Source organism: Panthera onca, chromosome F2 (assembly GCF_046562875.1).
Source record: "Panthera onca isolate mPanOnc1 chromosome F2, mPanOnc1 haplotype 2, whole genome shotgun sequence".
Taxonomy (NCBI): domain Eukaryota; kingdom Metazoa; phylum Chordata; class Mammalia; order Carnivora; family Felidae; genus Panthera; species Panthera onca.
In genome coordinates, this window is record NC_138356.1 from 79,823,655 (window position 1) to 79,850,497 (window position 26,843).

Below are 26,843 nucleotides of genomic sequence, written 5' to 3' on the forward strand. Positions count from 1 at the left end.
CCTGGATGGAAGGGAATGCCCTTAGGCCAAAAGATAGATAAAGGGAGCCCAAAAACCAGAGTGAGGTCTAGCGGCAGAGCTGGAGAACAGAGGACGCCCGGAAGGCAGGTGTGCAGGGGCGAGATGAACAGACTCAGATGTAGGGTGGCCGCACACCCCACGGGGCCGTCTGGGGTCACCCGCTGGCGAGGCAGTCCCCTGCCCTGCAGAGGACACAGGGGAAGCCAGCTAACGTCCTACGGCTCGCTCTGGCTCATCCGAGGCGCCTCCAGTGGCTGAGCAAACCCGAGGGAGAAGAGAGTCCACGGGCGCCGAGAGAGAAGAGAAAAAACAAGAAGGCCAGCTGGACGGCCGTGTGATTTCAGAACTGCAGTCTCCCCTCAAGGGAGCAAACACCCAAAAGCTGCTTTTCTAAACAGAGCAGCTGAGCCCTGGAAGGAAGGTGCCTGGCTGGCAATGCGATGGGCAAGTGTCAAGTTCAAACCTGTCCCAAATAAACATGAAGCTTCTACAGCCCCAGACACAGTGGGGGCTGCTGGTAGACAGCACGTGGGCAACCCCAATGCACACCCGATGAAAATGGCATAAACGAGCAGTAGGGCTCTTTGAAAACCAAAAAGCACTTGGTAATGTACTATGGTGAGGGTTTAAAAAAAAAGGATGTATTTCAAATAATAGTACATGCACATCATAAAAACTGAAAGACGTATAAGGAAATGATTCACCGTGATTCTCGAACATTTTGCTGCATTTCCTTGCAGGCACATGAACACGTGCATGTATTATTTATGCTACTTGATTTTTATGTATTGTGTATCCCATTATAAACACTGCTTTGCATCCCGCCTTCCCACATATTAAGTAGTGGATCCTTACCCATGATGCAGGAATCCACTTCAGGCCCCTCTGAAGTCTGGGCCTACAGGAAGGTGCTGGGTCTCGGCCGTGACCCTGAGAACTGGGCTTTGTGCTCGTCCAGCCTCGTGGGAGCGCCCGTGAACGTTCAGCATGCGGTGGATGGGGGGACGGCAGAGTTTCTGTGAGAATCTGACCAGAGCCCCCTCCCCACAAGGGGGTCCAGCAGCAGCTTTGGGGCGTCCTGACCTTGCAGACCAAGGCACTGGGGGCTCTGAGGGGACGGGTGCTGGGCCTCCTGTCAGGGTAGGACCGTGCCTCACACGCCTGGGGCGGGGGGGCGGGGGGCGGATCTCCTCGCAGCCTAGTAGGGCATGTGTCTCTCCTGCCTGTGCCTGTTGTCCTCACTGTGACAACTGAGCACTGCATTACAAATTCTACAAAAACACAATTTCTGATAGCTGCCTAAGTCAATTGTATCCATGTAGCATAATTTACTCATCACGTCCTAGTGTCAGACATTTTGGTTTCTATAAATAACAGAAATAAAAGCCTTGTGTTCAGCACTTGGTCTATAGATTTCTTTCACAAGGAGAGCTTTCCAGGAGGGAAACACTCACCTGTTCAAAAGCTTCCAAGCCTCTTTGTTATGTTATCAGACGGCCCTGCAGGGAGGTGAAGGTGTGTTCACGGTCACGAAAACCTCAACGTTTCATGGCAGAACATGCAAAAGTGGAAGGCAGAGGGACCCAGAGGCCCAGAGGCCCATTCCTCTGCAGGTGCTACAGAACTGTGCACACAGGGTGCCACGCCCACCTGGGGACACGGGGAAAATGAGGGACAGGTGACCCAGGCCGATGCCCTCAAAGCCCACCTCATGAGCCCCGTCTTAGCAGTTCAAGGACGCCAGAAGCATGTGGGCAGCCCAGACGGAAGGACAAGCCCAGGCCTCAGAGCCACAAAGACGGCGGTGTGAACCCCATTTCTGGACCTACCGGCTGAGCCCCTAATAACATCAGTCAATGACATCTGTCCTTCTGCGCGTAACACTCCGGTGCCTTCCTGGTTCCGAGTAAACCCAGGGTATTTCCCAAGCCCTTGAACCTGTGAGGCTCCGTCCTGCTCTCCTTTGTGACCGCCCCCCCTGCCACGGATTCCTTCCAAGCACTTCGCATCACCAGACACTGCCCGGGGTGAGTGCCCCACTGGAACGTAAGCCCCACGGAAGCAGAGACTCATCTCGTGCTTACAGTTACATCCACAGAACTGAAAATGGAATCTTGTAGGCACGTGGCAGGCCCTCAGTAAATCCTTTCACAGGAACGAGTAAAATAACGAAAAGGGGAAAATGGCTAATTCTCTAAACCTCAGCGGCCATCTGTGAAACCTGGAACAAAATCTACCTTATTAGGAGGAGCAAACACAGTATTTTGAGATTTCGAGATCCCTAACAACGTGATCGCTAGCCACAGTTTGGCACAGTGGTCTCCAAGGCCAACCAAGAGATCCTCCCAAGTGCAGAAGAAATAACATCATAATCTATTCTATATATTTTGCCCACAAGTATACAAAAACCTACCTCTTCCGAGTACATAACGTGCAGGCTGAGAATAGTCCCCGTACGTGATTACAGTGGGTATCCAGGAAAGGGGGGACTAGAAAGGACTCTGCCCTTGACACTGGCAGACCTGGGTCAGAGCGGACGGCAGCCGCTTGATCGGGGGCAGAGAGCCTCACTTCAGCAGGCAAATTTTATCCTCCCGTCCGTAAGCCGAGGTGATCACAGCGGCCACCATCCTGAGGGTTACTGTGAAGGTCCAAGACAGCCTTCCGGGCAAAGAGCACAGCTCGGGGCCCAGCTGAACGAGAAGCAGAAGCCGACTGCCCGCCATCACATCACCGAGCTCTGGACTCGCCGTAAGATGAGCCTGGAGTGCACACTCCATGCATGTGCAAACGCTCACCCCAGATTTGATCAAGTTAACAGTTTAACAAATCTGTCAGAGGGACATTCTGGACCAAACACAGAACCGGGGAGCAGCGGAACATGGTTAGCACCTCAAGCCTCAACATTAAGGCTTCTGGCCTAAGAAAGCACGAGTCCGAAGGCCCCCAAGGCTCAGAACCCAGGACTGCGTGCTACAGTGGGGGGAGCTCCTGTTCTCTGTACCCCTGCAAGGTTGGCCAAGTGCTCTGCACCCTGTCCCCTCTTCTCCAGGACGCCCCAGAACCGCTGCGAGGAGGGGAAGGGGGCACGTCGAAATGAGGCCGACCTAACAATGTGACTGACTGCATGCTGACCTCACAGGACGCGTCTCTGGGTACTTCCCCCACACCGCACACACACACCCCACTGTTCCTCTAGGTCCCTGTGCTGTTGTGACAAGTTACCACACAAACTTAACACAAACTGTCACGTTACAATTATGCAGGTCAGAGGTCTTAAAACGGGTCAGCAGGGCTGCGTTTCGTCGGGAGGCTGAGGAGAAGCGAGGTTCTGGCCTCTTCTAGCGACTGCCTCGAACCTCTCTGCTTCCATTGTCACATCTTCCCGGGCTCACACCCGATCACCCCCGTTTCCCTGGGAAGGATCCTTGGGACAGCAGCAGGCCCATCTGGATACCCCAAGGGCAATGCACCGCATGTCTGCGTCCCTCCAAACCGCCAAAGCAGGGACCCCAATCCAATCTCTGCGAGGTGAGGCGGTCACAAGGGAGAGGTCCTCATGAATGGGATCAGCACCCTCCTAAGAGGAGGCCAGAGAGCGGCTCCCCTCTTCCCACCACGCAAGGATGCGCTGAAAAGGCAGCCGTTTGCAAGCTGGAAGAGGGCCCTCACTCAAACTGGGCCATGATGGCACCCGATCCTGGACTCCCAGCCTCCCCGAACTGTGAAAAATAAGTTCCTGTTGTTTAAAGGCCACCCGTCCTGTTACAACAGCCCATGCAGACTAAAGCACCAGGATCATCTCCCTAGCTCAAGGGAGCTTCACTTAATCACATCTGCCTTGTAAGGAAACACACAGGTTCTGGGGATTAAGATGTAGATACCCTGAGAGGGGAGGGCATTATTCTACAACCATACCTTTTTTTTTTCTTTTTTTTTTAATAGGAAGTTTATGGCCAAATTGGTTTCCATACAACACCCAGGGCTCATCCCAACAGGTGCCCTCCTCAATGCCCATCACCCACCCTTCCCTCCCTCCCACCCCCCATCAACCCTCAGTTTGTTCTCAGTTTTTAAGAGTCTCTCATGGTTTGCCTCCTTCCCTCTCTATAACTTTTTTTTTTCCCCTTCCCCTCCCCCATGGTCTTATGCCAAGTTTCTCAGGATCCACATAAGAGTGAAAACATATGGTATCTGTCTTTCTCTGTATGACTTATTTCACTTAGCATAACACTCTCCAGTTCTATCCACATTGCTGCAAAAGGCCAGATTTCATTCTTTCTCATTGCCAAGTAGTATTCCATGGTGTATGTAAACCACAATTTCTTTACCCATTCATCAGTTGATGGACATTTAGGCTCTTTCCACAATTTGGCTATTGTACAACCACACTTTTTAACCACTTATGACTGCACTGGGCCCTGGGGATAGAGAAAAAAAATAAGGCAGAGACCCTGCTCCCGATGCCCCCGTTTGGGGAAAGGCACCTGCAGACACACGGTAATGTCAGAGTGCAGCCTTAACCACAGGGGCAGGTACCAGGGGCCGTAAGACACAGAGAGGAAAGTAGTGTCTCAGGAGGTCAGGGAAGGCCTCTGGCAGACAGGATGCCTGGCCCGGGGCAGGGAGAATGAGCAGAGAGTCCAGGCTGAGAGAAGGGAGAAACGAGCCCTTATGCAACTTGGACAGTACACCCCGTCTCAGAGATCCCTGGTCCAAACCGAGAATCCACCGCCTTTGGGAGGATAAAACTATTGCCGTGTTTACGAATCAGAAAACCAAACCAAGTCTAGTCTGGGCTCTTTCGCTAATCGGCCACAAAATCTTGGGAAAGACACTCTACCTTCTCTGGGTCTGAGGATCCACATCAGTACTGTGGGGTCTGGGCTTTGGGGATCTCAAAGACCCTTGCAACTTGCAGATTCCAAAGTCTCATGGGGTTAGGTATTTTTCAGAGCAATCATTACAGATGTTCGGAACCGCACCTCCAAAATGATACTAAGAACAGTTAAGAAAACACTGAGATTAAAGCAGAAAATCAAACATGGCAAGACTGAATTTCCCCACATTTGCTGAGTGCCTTAAGTTATATAATGTTTGATAGAAGCTAGATCTTTAATTTCCCTGAAATATTAAACATTTCCACTAAGGAACTATGATGACACCCCCCACCACCATGCTATTAATATGCTCACTGGAGAAGGTCATTCAGTGACAGCAGCAGGGGGAGGCCGCCCATAACACCATCCACACAAGTGCCTCCCTCCGTGGGACTGAGCACAGGTAGAACCTTCACCCTATGCTGGCCAGTGATGGCAGGGCAGGCCAAGGGCCCTCCTCACTGTGTGCCCTCAGCCTGCCCGGCTGGTGGCAACTGTCGGCTTGTCCGTGTTCATCCCCTAGAGCAGGTGCGCCCTGGGGGAGGTGCTGCCCACCTCCCTCTACACCACCTGTAGCTACGGTGTGGAGCTTGCTCCTCTCAGACCCTGGACACCTCACACGTGCAGACACTTAGAAAGGGCTGGGAATGGAGAACAAGGATTGACATACTCTTGTGTATCCTGAAATGTGCCCTTTGTGCACATTCGGAGGTCACAGCTGCTCCCCACAGGACAACCCTTTTCTCCAGAATAGACACCACGTCCCCTGAACAGAGTGGGGTCTGCACGAACCCTACTGGGTCGGGGAGCACAAGCCTCGTGCACGGAGCTGCAGGACGTGGGGTGCCAAGGGGGCCCTGCCTGAACTCCTGTTGAAGCAGAAAATGCTGCCTCTGTGAATTTTTAATAGAAACACTTGCCAAGGACAAAGACCCCCAACGCACAGAAGCTTTGCCTCCCGGCCTCTGGGAGCCCCCGGCTGGCAGGGGCTAACTAAGATTTTCCCATCAAGGTGTCCATTATCATTCATCAACCACAACCTCAGCTTCCTTGTTCTAGAAACATCCCCAAACACAAGGAGCAAATACAAATAATGCAATTACTTTTTAAAAATAGAGAAGAATCCCAGAGGGGAGAGAGGAAGCTCCATGTTAAGCAGGGAGTCTGCTGTGTGCTGAATACAGAGCAGGTTCACGAGGGATGATTAATTGGAAATAACAGAATTTCCTTTAACCTAATCGCCAGTAAGCAGCGCAGAAGGAAGCAAGGCAGACGGGCATCTGGGAGGGTGGTGCGGCCTCCGGGACGGCCTCTCCCAGCACAACACCCTGTGTTCTCACCGAGGGGGGCTCAGGGGGAGAGGTCCTCGGGATGCATCAATTATTGAGAAGAAAAAAACATCTTCCAGAAAAATGGGCATACGCAAGCAGGAAAGGTAAGTGTTCAGCCCTCCCCACCCCTCCCCCACGGGGCAAGAAGCCCATCCGGTTCTCCCTCTACCAGGCGGGCATAGGCCTTCCTCGGATCGCTGAGACGTCAAGGAAGTCTACCGAACCAGCCGCACAACACCGGGCACGTGCCGGGTGTCCATGCATCATGGTGCCTTTCTGGCTCTGCTACAGCCAAGCCCGAGAACAGACAGCAGGCCTGTTTCTTCAAGCAGCAGGGTCGGGGGAGTCTGACGGGTGCTCAGTAAACCCCAGTTAATGCAACAAGGGGCCCATTTCCACACCAAGCATATGCACATCACGCCAGGCCAAATGGGCAGTTCTGTGTGCCCTCCTCAGCACCGTGGCCCCAGGAGAGCCCTCTGGGTGTACACAGGAAGGAGGGAAAGAATGTAGAGCCAACTGTAACCAACGTGTTCACCCGAGGAAAAAGCAAGCATCCTCCGAAGAGGGCGAAGGTGAACCCAAGACATGCCAGGCTATGCAAGTGTGTGAGGCAGACAGAGATCATGGCTGTGTCCACACATCCAGTGTCCCTCCCTACGGGGCCGTCCACCCCCGCCTCCCGGTGTCTCTCCCTATGGGGCCGTCCACCCCCACGTCCCGTGCCCTTCCCTACAGGGCCATCCGCCCCTGCCTCCCAGTGTCCCTCCCTACGGGGCCGTCCACCCCCGCCTCCTGACTTCAGGCTGGCTGTGACCTGCTGGACACAGAACACGTGGAAATGACAGGCCACATGTAAGCAGCATGCTCCCGAGCTGTCATGTGGCCTGCCCCCTTCCCTTCTCCCTCTGCCACAAAACCAGCGCGTCTTAGACAGAACGTGGGTCCTGAATGACAGCCCCACGAGCTGAGCTGCAGCCTGCCTGTCGTGCACACAGGAGGCCTGAGCAGGAAGCCATCGTTCGTCGTGCTAAGTCACAACAATTCCGGGCCTTGTGCAACTGCACAGGACCTGAGCCTCCACTGCCGGGAGGCACGTGGGGATGTCATTCTGTTCCCAACGGGCTGGGCACCAACACAGAGATGTGACAAACACGTAAGCCCTGCCCAAGGTGGCTCCCAGGGCAGGGACATGGAAGAGACACTGGCATCACGTGAGAGGCGGAAGGCGCGTGGACACAGTCTTAAAGGACAAAGAGGTGGTTGGATTGGGCGGTACACGGCGTCCCCAAGAAAGGACCACTGGCGCCATCCAGGCCCCAGCCTCCGTGACGCTCTACGTTGTGACGCTCCAATGCGACATCCTTCTTTTTCGTTTCCTTAACTGGAACAGCATGAGGAGAAGAGAAGGGCAAGAACGCACACATTGTTTCCGGCTTTTAAAAATGTACAGTGATTCTTATAAAACTGAACATACTTCGACCATGTGATCTAGACACCACACACCTTGCTATTTACATAAAGGAGCTGGAAACCTCTGTCCACACGAAAACCCGCACGTGGATGTTTACAGCAGCTTTATTCACAATTGCCTGAATTTGGACACAACCAAGATGTCTTTCAGGAGGTGCACGGGTAAGCTGTGGTCCACCCAGACAACGGGTTATCACCCAGCGCCTCACGGAAATGAACTACCGCGCCATGAGGGAACCCTAAACACGCATCGCTGACTCAAAGGGGCCGATCTGAACGATTCCAACTACAGGACGTTCTGGAAAAGGCAAAACTAAGGAGGCAGCGAAAGGATTAGTGTTTATGAGGGTTGGGAGCACGGAAGGAGGAACAGGCAGAGTGCAGAGGATTTCATCATGGCGGATGCAGGTCATTTGCCCAAACCCACGGAATAAGCAACAGTAAGAGGTGAGACTCTTTTCCAGTACAAAGCCGGTCTCCCTGCAGGTGAGGGCAGTACAGGGACGTGGGCAGGTGCTCTGTTTCTCCTAAGAAACCCGCAGCCTTTGCCCTGGGGCCTTACGACCTCCCCACCTCTCAGAGCTGGCTTGTTATCTAGGTGTCCCCTGGCCCCCTCTCAGGAGTCTTAGGCTCCTTCCCGGCATGAGAAGCCCACTGTGTCCCCAGTGTGGAGTCTCAGGAGTGTCCACGACGACCCTGAGGTCAGATGGGAGGACGCGGCCACAGGCAAAGCAGGCCTCGGGCATGCCGTCTGCCAACTGAGTCACACGTTCAGGAAAGTAGCCACTGCCCACTCCCTCGGTCTCGTCCTACGGGGCCTTTGCCTCTTCTCCTCCGTGCTGAGACAGACGGCACTCTGAGGGTCTCAAGAGAAAAGAAGTAGACTCCCATTTACGGAGAGGTCCCCAAATCCTGCCCAGGCTCTATGCTGGGACCGGATTGCTGGTCGTGCACTGCTCAGACCCACCTTGCCCGGTGGGCGTGGTCACCGTCCCTGCTTTGTAGATGGCAGCACGGAGGCAAGGGCGAGCTCTCCAGCCAGGATCATACAATGTGCAAAAGGCAGGACGACTGTGACCCAGGTCTCCAGGCCCCAGAGCTCCCGCCTTCCCACCGTTTCCAAAGTGGGGAGGTTATCAGCCACAAGCACGCTTCAGACAAAGGCCACGAGCTGTGACAGTAACTCACAGGCATGAAGAATAACGTTCATGGTTTCATGCGTGTGCAGGTACGGGTAAACTCAGGTCCCTCACAGATCATACGTCGTGCGTGTATAACACGTATGTCCTACAGGCATCCCTGGGAGATTCCGGAAGGCAGCTGGCAAGACGGCCACGAATGGGGAGAGGCCTGTTCCCACATGGACACTCCACACCCAGGCTCCAGGAATGACACCCAACACGGTGTCCCTCCTGCCTGTCTCGCAGCCGCTCCTGTGATGCACTGACTGCCCGGTTGCCAGCCTTCCCCCCAACCCAGCAGGAGGCTCTGTGCTGCCTGCGTCCCCGTGCCGGGCACACGGCGTGGCTCCCGACTCGGTCAAAACGAACAGGCGGGGGGAGTTCCAGGCATCACGTACGCAAGCCCAGCTCAGACCCTGGCTTGGACGCATACCTGCTGCGTCACATGGGGTGAGTCACGTGATCTCACCGAGCCTCAGTTTCCTCGGCTGGCAAGTGGGGATCATCTGACAAAAGGGTGACAGAGGCGACCTGAGAGGACTGGAAGTCTGCTAACAGGCGCGGCTCTCCAACGTGACCACGTAGGGGAGAGCGTGTCAGCAAATGGTCAGTGCGGAAAGCCCTGGAACGTTCCCTCTGCCAAGGGCGGCAGGCATTACGGTTCGCGCCCTGGAGACCATGCTGGCTTCCCTGTCCATCTTGGGCAGGGGCCAGCGGCTAACAGGTCTTCGGACTAGATGTAAGTTCGCAGAGACTTTCTGAACTGACACAAATTAAAGGCTCCATTTCGTCCACCCCATCTCACCCGGGTTTTGCCGCCAAGCGCTCCCGCAGGCGAGCACTGGGCCTTGTCATCCAAGCTCCCAGCCGGTTTTCAACTGCAGTACCTCCCTCACGATGTGAAAAACGTTGTGTAAGCCACAGTCCGCGGAAGGACACGGCCATTCTCCTGGGCCGGAAGTCACGTGCTAAGTCACACGCACACACGCACAGCATGCCTTTGACAAGATCCCCCCGCCCAAGAGCAAAGTCGCTGGACTGGTTTCGGGGCTGCCGATCCAGGACGTGCCCGCCTGGGGGACCAGCCTGCCGGGTACACCCCATGCCCAGCAGGCAGGCCCGGGTAAACCTCCTACAGCCCCTTCCACTTCTCCTCCAGCCCGGAGTGGAGTTTGCGTTGCATTCCTGGGCTGCAAAGCTGTATGAGGTCCAACCTGAGGAAACACAGCGCCAGCCAGGCCCCAACAGAAACAGCAGACGCCCAGAGCCCCGCAGAGGGTCTACGCCCCCGCTCTCTGAGCTTTCACGGTGAGCAAGCCCCAGCAGGGCCGGGACAGCCAGGTCCCAGCAGCTTGAGGTCCCCTGTGCGGCTCCAGAATGCCCTTCCCAGGAAACAAGGGATCGCTTGGCCCTCCCACTCTCCCAGGAAGACCTGTTCCCTTTCTCCCAGGAGGGAACAGAGTAACAATGGCCAAATTTTCCAAGGGCCCCGCAGGGTACCTCAGCCCTGGCTTCTGTTCTCTCACGGGACCTGAAGAGGTCCCGGTCTGCGGGGCTGGAGGCTTCACAAGGCCCGAGTGGCAAGCCCCAGGTCAGAGACCGAGGACTTGGCAGTGGGATAGACGGACCTTTGGCCCCCCCGTCTGGTTCTCCTTGCCCAAGGTCAGAGCGGCATTTCTGCCTGGCAGGAAGCCAGCCTGTGGCCACAGCCTGTGCAGCCCACCGAGCCCTCCCCCAGCCCGCTCCGACCCTGCACTCCCTGGGGGAGTGAACAGCAACACCATCCACCCAGCTGTCCGAACTAGATACTTCCTTCCTTCTCACACCCACCCCCAAGCCCTGCCAACTCTCCCTCCCTCCCGAGGGGTCTAGGGCCCAGCCTCTCCTCGCAGCACAGAAGGCACCCCGGTCGCACCCACTACCTAGACCAGGACCCGGGCTCTCTCCAGCTGTCACCCCCTTCCAGACACTCCCTAGAGGCCAGTCTGACACTGTCCCACCTAAAACGCTCTTGTGACCGTCCCTTCCCCTCCAGAACATGACCCGGCTGTGGCTCACAGGCCCTGCTGCCTCTCTGGCTTCCCCCTGGCCTCTCCTCTCTGCCCGCACAGCCCCAACCCGGAACAGTCCCCTCCCTCCTGCTGGACCCAGCGTGTTCTCCTGGCCTAGCAGCCCCCTCTCCCATCTGCCCTGGTCTGGCCGGCTCCTTCTTGGCCCCAGGCTCCCGGGAAGATCTTCGTGGAGACACTGTCCACAGCCACCCCACCCCACCCCACCCCCAGCTGGCCAGGGGATGGGCCCCGGCACTCACATCCCCTGCCCCGAGCCCGACGCCAGGGTGGGTGGTCAGTCTGCACAGTGCTCTGTGCGACACAGCCAAGTCTCGCCCTCAGCTCTTCTGACGACAGCGAGTCTGGAACAAACGGAAACAGGAATGAAGGCCAAAGGTGTCCATTATAGATTTATGGACCGGTGCCTACACATCCCACCGCCACCCAGCCCCCACGCCCACAACCCTCCACCAAATCCTCGACAGAGACCTTACTGAAGTATGTTAAAGGGACGTGGTCTCTAACCACTTGTAGATTATCCAGGCACAGCTCTGATGCGAGGGTGAGCCCCAAACTTAGAGGACCACTTTATCCTATAGGGGATAAAATGTGGTATCTTCTTGCCAGTTTCCCCCACAGGAATAGGTACACAAGACTGAGGTAAGGAGAAGAATCACGCCTTAGGAGGACACACCCAGGATGCCCTTCGGTACATTAGAAAAGCATGTCCCCCCTTTGGGTGGGCACGCTGCAAACGCCACTCCCCCTGTGCAGGCCAATTAGAAGAAGGCACTCTCTCCCCTGCGCTAACACCGGCCCTGACAGCATTCCAGACCACAGTGTGGGTGCAATTTCAGACCCCCCCGGGCCAGGGACAACGTACACAAGGTACCGACTATGCCGTCACATGCCACGGCCCCAGTTATGACTCAACCAACTCAAAGCAACGCTGGTCCCTGAAGCACTGACCTCAGCATCTGAGGCCGGATCCCTGGAGCAACAGAGAGAACGAAGACCTCAGACCCCCGAGAGGAGAGGACACTGTGAATGACACTGCAGCCAGCCCACTGTTACCCCACTCACCACCAAACAGCACCTGAGCACCTACTACGTGCTGGACGCTGGCCCAAGGAGGGGAGACATCCGACAACAGCCACGACACAAACACGGCTCTCAAACAATTCCCCACGTGGCCCCGGCGGTTCCGGCACTTGCCACAGGGGAGAGTCACAAATCCTGATGTCCTAGCAGCACCCAACCAATCAGGTCAGGACACGGGATTGGCGGGGGGGGGGGGGGGGGGGGGGAAGACAGGCATCACTTTATTAGAAAGGTCCCTGTCATTACAGTACACAGCAAAGCTCGGGGCCTTCTAGTCTGGCAGGAGTGAGAATAAGAGAGCCCACCGAGACCCCGTGGGCATGCAGAAGAGCAGGACGTTTCTAGCAGGGAGACCAGGGGGTGCAAAGCAGGGCGTGACGCTACATCCTGCAGGTGCCCCCTCTGCAAGCCACATCTCTGCTCTCCCAGCCGCCCAGGGTGTGGAAGGAGGAAGCAGGACATAGGGGAAGGAGGCACTTGCTCCCTCTAGGGCTTCCTGTGGCCTCCTGAGGGTTGTCCTTCTGCCCTTCGTTCTAACAGGTACAGTCCCGCAACGTGGCACCTCCCTCTGAGACCCCAGACTCCAGGCATCCTCAGAGTGCCGTGTGTCGGCCCCACGCGCGCAGTGGCCGGCTTCTAACTAATAATCCCAGTCCCCTGCCTTGGCCACCAGTACCAGGGACGGTGAAGCTCCCTGCAGCGGCGACACCGGATGCCTCACTGGTCCGTTCTACGCTCACAGTTACCTAGTTACCAACCTCACGCCTCGGTAACAATTCCTTACATCAAATCCTCTCTGTGGCTTCTGACTCCTGATGATGAGAACTTTCTCTGCCTCAACATCAGACACCATCGAGAAGCCAGGGAAATGAGGTTCCAAATAACAACTAGTCACCTAAGCAACACTCTGGCACAGTCATCTCCCCAAAAAGGAAACACAAGACCTCAAATGTATGCCCTTCACCCACCAGCCACGGCGGCTGGACTGGTGGGAACCGTTTTCAAGGCGTGACACGGGAGTACTGAAAAATAACCACGTGCCACCTGTGGAGCGCCCACTGTAGGTCGCGGGTGATGCCGTGTACTCAACACGGCTTAACGCTGGCGTTTGTAACCACCTCTGACAGGCATTACTGTTCCCATTTTAAAGAAAAGCGCTGGGACCTCAGACCATAAAAATCCTCGAAGGGAACACAGGCAGTAATTTCTTTGACATTGGCCAAAGCAACGGTTTTCTATATATGTCTCCAGAGGTGAGGGAAAATGAAAGCAAAAATAAACTACCGGGACCTCATCAAAATACAAAGCTTCTGCACAGCAAAGGAAACAACCCACAAAACTAAAAGGCCGCCTGCAGAATGGGAGGAGACATTTGCGAATGGCATATCCGATAAAGGGTTAGTGTCCAAAATATATAAAAAACTTCTAAAACTCAACACCCGAGAAACAAATAATCCGATTAAAAAATGAGAAGACGTGAAGAGACGCATTTCCAAAGACAACATACAAATGGTCAACGGACACATGAAAAGATGCTCAACATCACTCATCATTAGGGAAACACAAATCAGAAGTACAATGAGATACCACCTGACACACGTCAGAACGGCTAGAATTAACGACACGGGACACAACAGATGCTCGCTATGATGCAGAGAAAGGGGAGCCCTGTGCACGGCAGATGGGAATGCGAACCGGCACAGCCACTCTGGACAACAGGCCGGAGGTTCCTCAAAAAGTTTCAAGAGAAAACAAACTACCACCTTACAACCCAACAATTGCACTATTAGGTATTTACCCAAAGGATACAAAAATACTGATTCAGAGAGGTACACACACCCTGATGTGCATTGTGGCGCTCTCGGCAATAGTCAAATTATGGAAGGAGCCCAAATGCCCGTCGACTGGTGAATGGATGAAGAAGATGTGATGCGTGTACACACACACACACACACACGCGCGCGCGCGCTAGAATGTTTCCCAGCCATCAAGAATGAAATCTAGCCATTTGCGATGATGTGGATGGAGCCAGAGAATATTATGCTAAGTAAAACAAGTCGAGGACAAATCCCCTATGATTTCACTCATATGGGGAACAGAACAAAGGAGCAAGGGGAAAAAAAGAGACTCTGGGAGGCAAACCGAGAAATAGATTCTTACCTCTAGAGGACAAACGGATGGTGACCAGGGGGAGGTTGCGGGGGGTGGGGGGGGGGGGGCAGGTAAGGACGGCAGTGGGCATGGAGCCGGGTACTTGCTGTGATGGGCCCCGAGTGTTAACACAGAATCACTACATGGATGGCTACGTGGTGCACCTGGAACTAGTATTATGCTGCAGGTAACTACCTGGAATCTAAATAAAAGTAAAATAAAGGAACAAAGAAAGAAAAGCACTCAGAATTCACCAAGGGCCACACCACTTGCCCAAGACAGCGGAGGGAGCCAGCGGCTAAGCCTGGACGCGGGCTCGGGGCGGCCCCAGGCCAGTGGCCGCTCAGCCTTGGCGCACGAGACCCCCCGCAGCCACGGGCGGGCCGCGCGGGAGGAGGGGCCGCGTCCCGCACCGGAGGGAAGACCCCCGTCAGGAACAACGCGGCACAAAGCCCAGCGGAGGCCCCGCATCTGAGACTTTTCAGGAGGAGAAAGCCGCGTGGCGTACGGAACCAACCAGTCATCTTTCGCTTCTCTCACCAAAAGCACCTCGCCCATCACCTGAGTCAGCAGAGGGCTTCCAAGGGGCCAACTCTGTAGCTCACCTGCTCCAGGCTGGACTCCCGCATTTCTCCTCGCTGCCCATTAATCGTCAGGGGCTCCTCCTGAGCAACCTGAGGCAGAGCCGGGTGGTGGAAGCCTCCCTGGACGGGGAATTTAACACCCCGGGTTCTAACATCACTCTACCCAGGGCCTGCTGGATAGACTTGAGCCTCAGTTTCCCCACAAGTCAGCTGAAAGACAAGAACACATCAAGATGCTTTCTGAAGCTGTTTCTAATGGACTCTCCCAGATTCTTTCCAGTTTTCAAGCAAGTCCCCAAAGCCCTCCACTCAGAATGTGTCAGGAGAGACCGCCCAGGTCAAGGGCACAGGCTCGTCCACCGCAAGGGGCAGGGTATGCTGCCCTGGCCAGGAGGCGAGCAGCAGTTACAAACATGAGTGAGGAGCCCCCAGCACGAGCTCGGGCCCACACAACGAGGTGTGCCCTGCGGGACTCACAAAGGTCCTCAGAGCATCTGAAGAAAGTGAAGAGGAAAAATAAGGTTACAGGCAGTTGAGCGGTGGACCCAGTGTTTGGGCTTGGGCTGTTCTAGGCTGGGGTACACAGGAACCTGCTACACGACAGCAGGTAGGGCCACGCAGAGCTCACGGTCACCCGCGTCCAGGGCAGGCGCTCAGTGGCTACAGGTGCCCAGGGTGGGGGATGTGGGTGCCTGGGGATGGGGGGAATGCAAGTGCCCCGGGGGGATGGGTGGTATGGGTGTCTGGGGGTGGGGGGGACACATGTGCACGGTGGGAGAGTGTGGGTGTTGGGGGTGGGGGGGCGCAGGTGCCCAGGGTGGGGTGTAGGTGCCTGGGGATGGGGGGGGGACCCATGTGCCCCTGGGGGGTGCTGTGGCTCTCTGGGGATGAGGGGACGCATGTGCTCCCGAGGGTGGTGTGGGTGTCTGGGGAGGGGGGGATGCGTGTGCTGGGGGGCCTCACTCTGCCAGCACCTTCCCTGCCTCTAAGTGCCTGTGAAGACTTTCATGAGATCACAACCGCAAGAACTGGGGAGGAAGGGGCCCTTGCTGGTCACCTCTCTGAGCTGGACTTGTCGTCTGCTAAGAAGGGACGGTGACAGTGAGGAGGACGGCAAGGTGGGAGGAGACCCCGGAAGGCGAGCAGCGGTGTGACTGACTCACGTAGGCGCTGGCACAGCAGCACTTGCTGTCCCCCTACGTCCACTCATTCATTCCCGTGGCCAACGTCTTCTCTCCTGTGACCAAGGAAGAATGAAAACCCAGGGGAGGGAAGAGGCTTGTCTGAGACCCCTCAAGAGGCAGGACAAGAGCTGAACCAGAGACGGCCCGCAGCGCGGACGCAGCCCTGGGCCGCAGCTGGAGCCCGCTCACAGATTAGCAGGAGATGTGGGGTTCGGGGGGGGGGGGGCACCTGGCCGTCTCTGCCACCGGAACAGTGTCCAGGCGAGGCTTCGGAGCACCGGGGCGCAGCGTGCTCTGGGAGCCCCTCCTGCCCTGTGGCAGGAAGGCCACTCTAGCGTGCCTGCGACAGGGCAGACCGCTCACCGCCAGCCAGCAATGGGTCCTCCCAGGGAGGCCCCATCTGGACATGCTGCTACACAGGCAGGGCCTCCGCGTGGGGCAGGGGACAGCGTGGGACAGCCTGAGGCACGGAACATCCTATTACCAGAGTTTTAAAGAGATGCGTACATAAGTGAGGGTGGTCACGAAATTTAATTTTAATGGTTTGACAATTAAGCAAAAAAACACATTAATTACCATCTCAATTCTCCAGTAAATTTGCTGCTGGCAGCATCGTATTTTCTTAAGAAAGTTTATGCTATTTCACGGTGAAAGCTTTCTACTGTTTCTAGTTGTCATCTGCCATCAGACAGGAGGGACGCCCAACTCCGGGGGACACGGCCCCGGAAAATGCAGACGGCCCCCGCAGACAGGCACCGTGGCCAACAGGCGGGCTTGGCTCCGGGGGCACCTGACTTCCGCCCGCCTTGGCCAGGCGTGGCCTCTCTTGTGCAGAAGCAAACGTGCGTAGCGCTCTCACCGGAGCTGCTGTGAGGTATGGAGACACCACGGCCTGACAAAAGGGGTGTCTGCGGTACACAGCCCTCGGCTAAATATGGCGTTGCTGCGGGCACCCAGCTAAGGCAGGGGGACAAGGTTGTGAAGGTGACCACTGATGGCGGGGAGCCCCAGGAAATGCAATCCCTACGGGCCAAGCGTCACGATTCACGTTTGGCAAAAGTGAACTTAACTCGCGGTCCCTGATTACAGGACTGAAGCACCGGCCACGCCCCAGACACTCATAAGGTGAGCGAGGAGTCACTGATTTCCAGAGGACCCTCCAAAGGAGAGTTCAGGAAAGGGAGGTGGCTCTTTCTACATCCATTTGCTGAAATGCTCTATTTTAAGCTGAAAGATGGGGAAGATATCTCTAAGACACATGGTCACAAGAGTGGTGTTTCTAAGCTAAGCACACGAGCGTTTCATCCATCAAGAGCTCTCTCACAGTATTCCCGAGAGCACGCCGTGCCTGCACTTGTACGGCAGCCCGAGCTCACTCCTACTCCGCTGTTCTGCTCCACATCGGCACCCCTTCCTCCAGGAAGCCTTCCCAGCCGCCCCTCATCCTGTCTGGCCCAGATTTCTGACTGCATGCTTTCACCTCCCCTCACTGTGCATGCCGACTGCCTGATGGTATGCCTCGATTCCACACCAAAACAGAGGGCGGGGCGGTGCCACCTTCTCTCACCGTCTCACCTGCTGGCCAGGCCCGCCACCAGCCCAACACTCTGGGAGTATCTGTGAAATGAATTCATGAACACCTTGGAAGCCAAAATCCGAGCAGCTTCTCCATCTTCCCGGCCTTCTGCCGGCCTTTACACTTGATAGGGGACCTCACAGGGCTGGTCACACACAGAGCACAAGGGGAGAGGAACAGAACCTCTCTCAACCTTCGGTCACCACTGCAAGGACAGCCGTGAGCCAGATAAATGAGAGGCCCACCGAGTGATTGTCAACACCGGACTCTTCACTTATCTATAAAATGCAGACAACGCCTCCGTCGAGTGACCTTGAGGACACGAGTGCCTAACTCCCAACACACAGGCCCAGTAACCGTGCCTTCCATGGTTTCTTCCACCTGGAAGCACGTTGCTCCTTCGTGCTCCTGAGGACATACGCTTCCGGTACTGGGTAGAATGAGGTCACCTCTTCTACTGGCGGGGAGCAGAGGCAAGCACCTCAATCCGGTGGAGGGGTCCCCCTCCTGGAGGACAGGCCACCCTTAAGAGAAAGTCAAATGCCTGTTGACCCAGGGATGCCCGGGCTCCGGGCAGGGCGGTAACAACGCCACACGAACCCAGCGCCCTGGCCATTTAAGACTAGGCTGTGCCACCTCTAGTGCAATGCGCTGTCCGTCCGCCCACCTCCGGGGTGGCCGTGGGAACATCACCTACGGGCAGAGGGATTAACGTGGAGTCCGAGAACCACTGCGCCCTCACCTGTGGGCAGAGCCCAACCCCACGTGGGAGCTTAACCGCAGAGAAGCCTCCTTCTTCCGCCCTGGGCAAAGCATGAGGTACGGTGGGGATGGTTCCTCATGGGGGGAGGGAAGAGGCAGGACACTGGCTGAGCTCAGGACTCCGGGAAGAGACGGGACCCTGAGGACACAGCCTGGATACACAGGGACGGCGTCCCAGCCAAGGTCGGCCAGGTGCTGCGAGGCTCCGCCGTACCTGCTCCCTCCACCAGAACTGCTCTGTGAGAACCCAAGAACTGCGATGCCCGCCGCAGGGGTAGAGGGTGTGTCTGATGTGGTCCGGGGAAGGCCAGGGAGGCTCGGAAAGCAGAAAGGAAGCACCTCCCTGCGGCCCAGAAACACCGAGCTCCCTGGCACTCAACACTGGTTAGTGGGGACGGTGGGACCAGAGGCAAACAGGAGCTCCCAGACCAGCGGCTCGCCACTCGCACCCGGGCCAGCAAGATGCCCCGTTGGGCAGGGAAGGTAGAGGTGCCTGGCTGGCTGCAGGGGACGCTCATCGCCTGCACCTCGCACCTGCTCCCGCTGGGAGGGGCCCCTGTTTATGCCGGCACTCCCGGAGCCCGAGGCAGGTACCACAGAGCAGGTTCTCGAAGCACCAATGCTTATTGGGTGAATATTTTATGAATGAATAGAGAACATGTGAGCTAGGAGCATTGAGAAATGAGAATTTAAGCACAAGGCTCAATAACGAGCAAGCCTGAAGCACAAGACTAATTTGTGATTATCTGCGAATGGGACTGCTAACATCATTCAGCCTTCCATCCGTGAGAACGATCCAGGAGAGAACGGGCTTAACAGTTTCTAATTTTTAACAACAGGTTTCACGTCAGTGTCAGAAGACGGCCAGATTTACGTCCCCTGGGGCCTCAGACCGCATCCAAACATCCAGACAAAGACAAGGCAGAGAGCAGACAGCGTCCTCCACAATCTGGAGCACAACACTGGGCCCAGGCAGCTGCCGGGGGTGTCGAACCCAGGATGCGCCGGCGCCCTACAAAGCAGCCGGTCCTGCACCAGGCGCACTCAGCCGCGACCTGTGTGCAGGTGCAGCACGTGAGCCCCCGCACAGCCATCCCCACACGGCCAAGTCCTCTGCAGGGGACCGGACAGACACCTCCAGGGGGAGTGTTCCGGGCTCCTCTCAAAGGCAGGCCACGAAGGCCCCAAGTCACTGGACCTCAGGCCTCCAACTATCAGCCTAAACTGTCCCGCAACGGGGACCCCAGAGCCTGACCCTGCATCCGTGTGCGTCATCAGCAATCATCACACGAAACAGCAATACTTTGGAGCAGCCTCAGAGTGGATTAGCGTGGACACAGACAAAGTGGCGTATTCGTGCAATGAAATATAAATACCAGTTGAAAGAAGAGAAGCAGATTTATACTTAGCTCCGAAGCGGAATGCTGATTTAAAGTTATAAAAAGATGCATTTTTAAAAAGACATATGTGATATAGAACCGCTTGTCATAAAAAACTCTGGAAGTAATGTTTGGTTGTAGATATAAATACAATAAAAGTAGCAAAACATGGTATGAATGATTCCACCGCCTCCAAGACAGCAATTTCCCACCGAGGAGGGACGGAGGAATGAAGATGGCAGTCCAGGGAGGAGGGCTGAGCTACTCCGGCACTCAATTTTTTCCAGCATTTGCTTATGAAAAATGTCAACCGTAACGCTGAAAGAAATCTCCCGCGAACATCCCATAAGGCCCTTGGAAGAGCCCACCGTCGACAGTTCACCCCATGTGCTTTCCAGCTCCTCTCTCCACGACCAGCCCCTTTGCCCATCATCAGTCCTTCTCAGACCTTCCGGAGATGCTGCTGACGGCGGGCGGCCCTCCACAGCCCTCCACAGCCGATCTGCAGCTAGAGCCCAACATGTGCACGGTTGTTCTTGCGAGGTGAAGTTGACTTACAACGGAACGCGCCAGTCTTAAGTGCACAGGTGCTGAATTTTAACAAATGCGAACCCGTGTGTGGCCCACACCCAAAAATCAAGTTGTGCAACAAGACCCCCCAGAAAACACCTGTGCCCCTTCCTGCTCGACCCCCAGCCCAGCCTCTGCAGAGGCAACTGACGTGCGGCTTTTTCCACAGTGCACCAGTTTGCTCGCTCTGGGATTTCGGGCGAATGGAATCCCACGGCGCCTGCCTTCCTCGGGGAGACCCCCCTCCCTCAGTGCTGTGCTCCTGGGATTCACCCTGCTGGCTGCGTATTGGGAATGTGTCAGTCTGGTTGCTGAGCGTTCCCCCACTTGCAGGAGAAATGCCACCCTTTGCTTATCCACTTTCCTGTAATGGACATCTGGGCTCTATCTCTTGGCTACGAACATTCTTGTGTAAGTCTTTTTGTGAATAAACATTTACATTTTTCTTGAATAAATTACTGGCTTTGGAACTGCTGGGCACAGGGTAGGTGTACGTTTAGTTTTCTAAGAAACCGCAAACCCTCCTGAAAGTGGTCGCACCAGCTCATCCCCCCACCGAGGCGGGTGAGTTCCGGCTGCTTCACATCCTCACCAGCATCCAGCACCGTCCGTGTGTTTAAGTGCTCTGATGAACGTGGAGTGGTGTGGCTGGAAATTATAATTCCCCCACCGACTGTGTTCATGTCAGTTTTTTTTTAAACATTTTATTTCCCTAAATAAAGAGGAAGACACAGACAAGACTGACAGAGAAAGAATGATGAAGTGAAGGAGTGAGGAAGAAAGATAGGAAGAGACAGAGATCTGGGGCCAATATAACCGAGTGCTTAAATCTGGGACATGCGTGTGCCGGTTTCCAAATTATTTTCTTTCTGTGGAAAGTATTTTGCAATTAAACATAAAAATTGCATTCCATTTCCATCTCATCCCAGCTATAATTCCGTCTATACCATACGAGCTGGGCTTGGGGACACAGGTGCCGACGTGAGCAGAGGCCCCGCGGGCAGGGGGCTGGCCTGGGGAAGGGGCTCCCCAGGCAGAAGAGCTTCCTCCTCAAGTCCACCTGCCTCGGGACATGCCCTGGGGGCCCTGGTTTGCTCGGGTCAGCGCTCACTTCCAACTCTGCTCCTGCTGGACCAGGGCACGTCCACAGCTCGGTGGAGCCCCGTCTTTGCCATCTGGGGACTGGGAGTGGGTGGCACCACACCCCTCCCGCAGGTCTGAGCCTGGACTTTTTGCGGAATTCTTCCAAGGGACTTCCCGGTACTACCGATGCAGGCCCCGCAATCAACATCAACTATTCCCAGATACAGCTTCGAGAATTTGCCAGCTAAGGCAGGCCCAGGCGCCACAGCGTCTCCCAAGATGCGGTTCCCGGAAGCACGTGCCACTGCTTCCTTCGACAGACACCCCATGGCTTTACCTGGACTCGACACCTGCCTCCAATTCGAAGCCACTTCGGGTTCTTTCACTGAACCTTGCACGGAGAGACAGACAAGCCCGTCTATCCTCTGGGGGCTCAGAGGGAGGGTTATCTCAAGGTGCTTCCGAGTGAGGTGACGGGAGCAGGGAGAGGCAGGACGCGGGGACACTCACCGCTGACACTCGCCGGCGTGCAGGATGAGCTCCTCGTTGCCGCGGGCGCTGACCGTCACCTCATGCTCCGTGGAGTTGAAGATGTCTAGGAGCAGGTGGCACTGGCGGGTACTGTGTGGAAGACAAGGGAAAGTTGAGGATCTTCTGGGAGCCAGAGAGGAGAGCTACTTGGCCTTTTCTCCTCCCCAAAGACCTCCCGTTTCTTGAGGATATCAGAGGAGCAACGGATCAAACTGTCACGTGCCCCAGCATGAAGGGTTACAGAGGCTCACTCTGCAAAACAGGTTTGGGCATCAGATCCTCCCTGGCCCCGGGGACACACGCCTGTAACGCAGCGCGCCCTTTACAAACGAAATCGCCCTGGGACGGTAACCGGAGTTCTCCAAGCCTCGTGCGTGTGAGGCCTCGAACACCGGACGCAGAAGTAAGACAGCGGCTGGCAAAGCGCTTGGTGCACACACAGTGCCTGTCAATGAACGGCGCGTGCACGTCGCGACCCCGTTGCCGGGCCTGCGGGGCTCCCGCTGGGGCCCAGCGAGGGGCGGGGCGCTGGCACGTGGAGAACCACATCGCGGGGTGTGTGTGTGTGTGTGTGTGTGTGTGTGTGTGTGCGCACACCTACTGGGAGCCTCACACAAACTGCACCTTCCTTACTCTCCCGCACACTCCTGACACCAGCAGCCCTGTTCTCTCTAGTCCAGAAGGTAACAACGCTCAAATCCCAGTGCCCCCGCCACAGCAGAAGTCCAGGAGCCACGGTGTTAGCCAGTGAGGACAGGAGACCTTCTCTCCCAGCTAAGACGGCCCGGCCCCCCCAACAAGAGAAGGTGGTCCCCTCTTCAGCCTCCCCATTCCCACGCCCCACCTGCCTCGACAGGAACAGGATGCTGAGCAGTCCAGCACCCACCGGGAGGCGTGGAAGCTATGGATGCAAGTGGGGCCAGGAGGATTCTGGGAGGCCAGGACATGTGCAGCAGCAAAACCAGCCCCCCGGCGCCTCCTGCCCGCCAGACTCCTCAGCTGCACGCGCAAACAGCAACCGCACGCGTGCCGTCTGGGTCAGTCACCATTTGGTAGGTTTCCATTACACTCGAAAGCTCGTCTGAAGCTTGCCCAGTGTCTTAAATACCAAGTGTCACAGCGGGCACACGACAAAGAGCCAGTAAGTGTTTGCTCATGTGACCGGGACAGCCGTACCCACGACCGGAGCAGACACAGATGTCAGCAACAGAGGCAGAAACGGTTCTGGAGTGAGGCAAGCACTTTTTCATAGGAGGAAAAAAGGCCTCAGAAGAAGATCTGTGCTTGGGGTCTTCTTCAGCTTGGTAGGTCTTCAAAACATGACCCTCCAGCACCTGGGGGCTCAGTCGGTCAAGGGTCCGACTTCGGCTCAGGTCATGATCTCCTAGTTCATGAGTTCGAGCCCCGCGTCGGGCTCCATGCTGACAGCTCAGAGCCTGAAGCCTGCTCCGGATTCTGTGTGTGTGTGTGTGTGTGTGTGTGTGTGTGTGTCTGCCCCTTGCCTGCGCACACTGTCTCTCTCTCTAAAGTAAATAAACATTAAAAAAAAAAAACATGACCCTCCAAAGGGCATCAAAGTTCTCAAGTTTATGTCTCAAGGCTTTGTTGGTAGCACAGGAAGGCGGGAGGGCAAACATCCCGTGTGTGAGGGCTGCCTGCACTTCATTTCACCTCCACACCCTTGGGAAGCTGTCCTCCCCAGACCCGTTTATAGGTAAGGAAAGTGAGGCTCAGGGCACGGCCACCAACACCAGTGAGGCGGCCAACACCCAAGTCTTACAACTCAAAATCCTTTGCTTTTCAGGGTAGAGGGAGTCAAGTATTCTAAACTTCATTGTCTGCTCTTTCCAGAGAAGGGATCTGAGGGGGGGAAGTGTGCAGTCACCTGGCCAGGGACGCACACACACACACATGCGCACCGCCATCATCATCACCAGGCTACGGGGCATCTGTGAAATACCAGCTCTTCAAGATGTGCACTTGTAAACTTGCACTCTCAGGGAAGGAAGGTAAACCTTTCTCGTTCCTGCTGTTTCTGTGAGACGTTGCTCCACACGGCTTCAGAGAAGCAGGTTCGCGTTGGTTGATTCTAGGTTCCTGGGGTGGGAGTGTTTTCCCCAGAGGTGCGGCACTTGGAAAATATTCATTAGCTCTGACAGCTGCATACAAGAGGCATCTTCACTCCGCTCACAGAAAAATGAGCTTTCAAGAATGAAGATCTATTCTGCCTTTGTCATAACTTCATGAAATCTTTAATCACAGCAAAATCTTTCATCAGGAATGGGAATTCGTAAAACATTTATCAGAGGAGGAAAATTGAAGTGATTTTTTAGAGCAGGAAGAAAAGACTCAGATATATGTGGTTTTCACTCACAGAATGTTAGAGAACCGCACGGGAATGAACACCAGTCCGTCATGCTCGTGTGTCCTCTGTTTCCTCTGACTCACTGAGTGTGGGGGCCTCTTGACATGGTGTTTCTATTCCCCGGGAGTGTTGGAGTCATGATGTACTGGAAGACCTTTACTTTCTATCATTCATAAATTAACTTCCTCAACTGCAGCAGCATTTTGTACCCACCATAATGTCCTTTACTCTGTGTATCTTTCCATATCACTTTGGATGATTTTCTTAGGTTTTACGATCCATTTGAGCACATAGCTACTTTTAATCTCAGTTTGCTTTGCTTTGTTTTGTCTTCTTTTTTAGTTTGTTTTTTTTCTGGATCCATCTTTATGAAGTATAGGGAAACCCAGGAATACTTCCTGGAAGAACTGGCCCATCTGCCTGGGAAGGGGATGATGCTGTCATGTAGACAGGAGACACACATTCCAGGCAAAGACAGCCGTGTGTGTGTGTGTGTGTGTGTGTGTGTGAAACCACCTCAACTGAGTTAGTATGTACTGTTTCCTCTGCTGAGGGTTAGGAATTGTGTTACTTCATCTAACACATACAAACATCCACTGAGTACCTGCCATGTGTCAGGCACTGTTTCAGGCACTGGGAGTCTGTATGAAAGTAACGAGAAAAATTCACCTCCACCTTCATGGAAATCACAGTCTTGTGATGGGAGAGGGATGGGAAAGAGGAGGTGAGCTTACAAAACAAAACGTTTAGTCATTTTGTAAAATGAGGAAAACCACACTCAAAAGGCTGTTGAATAGTAGGTGAGGACACAGACCCACACAAATCAGTAACTTTCGTATATGCCAACGAGAAACGATTACCAAATCATTGTGTTAAGAAAGCGTATTTACAATAGCAATGCACTTAGGAATAAATCTTTTTTAAAATGTTTGCAGGACACTCATGAAGAATGGTTTTAAAGTTTTATGGATTGGTATTGAAGACAATGAATAAATGCAGAAACGGATTTTGTTCAAGGAGGGGAAGACTTAACTTTTTTAAAAATACATCCCAAGGGGCGCCTGGGTGGCTCAGTCGGTTGAGCGGCTGACTTCGGCTCAGGTCACGATCTCGCGGTCCGTGAGTTTGAGCCCCACGTCGGGCTCTGTGCTGACCACTTGGAGCCTGGAGCCCGTTTCAGATTCTGTGTCTCCCTCTCTCTGACCCTCCCCCATTCATGCTCTGTCTCTCTCTGTCTCAAAAATAAAAAAATAAAAAAATAAACATTAAAAAAAAATACATCCCCACTTTATAAATTTCTAGAAATTCAATGAAACACAATATAAAATCCCAACAGAGTTTCAGTTTTGGTCAAAACTATTCAAAATACTGCTTCTAAAATTTATATGTAAGACCAAAGGGCGAGTAACATACAGAACAATGGTCAGGACGATGTTTGGAAGGGAGCTGGCCAAACAGATATCAAGAACTGTTATAAAGCTGGAGTAATGAGGACAGTGATGCTGGGGGCAGTGATATATCAATACATCAGTGGAAAAAAACAGGCCCCAAACAGATCCATGAATATAAGACAAGTAGATATATGACTGAAGTGGCAGTGTTGATTAATGGGAAGATTCACTAACTAGTGCTGGTACACATGGTGATGCAGACACACCAAGAAATGATATCCCTACCTCACACCATCAACAAAAATAAATTTCAAATAGATGTGTAACTAAATGTTAAAAAAAATAAGTCCCTTAGAAGAAAGTATAGATAAACCTACGTAGGAATACATCAAGAACTACATTAAATATAAATGACCTAAACATTATAATTAACAGAGACCGTAAGAATAGACTCAAAAAGATTGAACTATATGTTATTTAGAATAAACTCACTTTAAATAGAACAATATAGCTAGGCTAAAAGAATAGCCTAGAAGAATAAAATAGAATAGCCTAAAAGAATAGAAAAGAATACACCAAATAAACATTCATTTAAAAAAAACAACAACCCTGGAGTATTACATTAGTACCAGACACTTCGGGGTACATGTAAGAGCAGAAAATAAGCAGAGATAAAGAAGAATGTTATATCCTAGAGGAGAACACAGGCAGAAACCTCTTTGACTTCAGCGGGAACAATTTCTTACTAGACCCATTGCTGGAAGCAAGGGAAACAAAGCAAACATGAACTACTGGAACCTCATCAAGATAAAAAGCTTCTGCATAGCAACAGAAACCATCAACATAACTAAAAGGCAGCCTATAGAATGGGAAAAGATATTCACAAAGGACATATCAGATAAAGGGTTAGTATCCAAAAATCTATAAAGAACCTATCAAACTCAACACCTAAAAAACAAACAATCCAGTGAAGAAATGGGCAAAAGACATGAATAGGCATTTTCCCAAAGAAGACATTCAGATGGCTAACATGCACATGAAAAATTGCTCAACATCACTCATCATCAGGGAAATACAAATCAAAACCATGATATCATCTCACGCCTATCAGAATGCCCAAAATGAACAACACAAGACACAGTAGGTGTTGGCAAGCATGTGGAGAAAGGGGAATCCTTTTAGACCCTTGGTGGGATTGCAAATTGGTACAGCCACTCTGTAAAACAGTG

The 26,843-nt window shown here is 54.0% G+C and overlaps 1 protein-coding gene across 6 annotated transcripts in view; it reads right to left on the reverse strand.

The window, feature by feature from the left end:
- The window catches only part of TRAPPC9 (trafficking protein particle complex subunit 9), a 570,835-nt gene that overhangs the window by 170,038 nt on the left and 373,954 nt on the right, over positions 1–26,843 (reverse strand). For 5 of the 6 annotated variants that reach the window (XM_060611403.3, XM_060611405.3, XM_060611407.3 and 2 more), the window contains one exon: positions 21,838–21,948. The exons of the other annotated variant lie outside the window; for it this stretch is intronic. In XM_060611403.3, the coding sequence (XP_060467386.1) occupies positions 21,838–21,948 (111 nt within the window). The remainder of the gene's footprint in view (positions 1–21,837; positions 21,949–26,843) is intronic. 6 annotated transcript variants of the gene reach the window in all.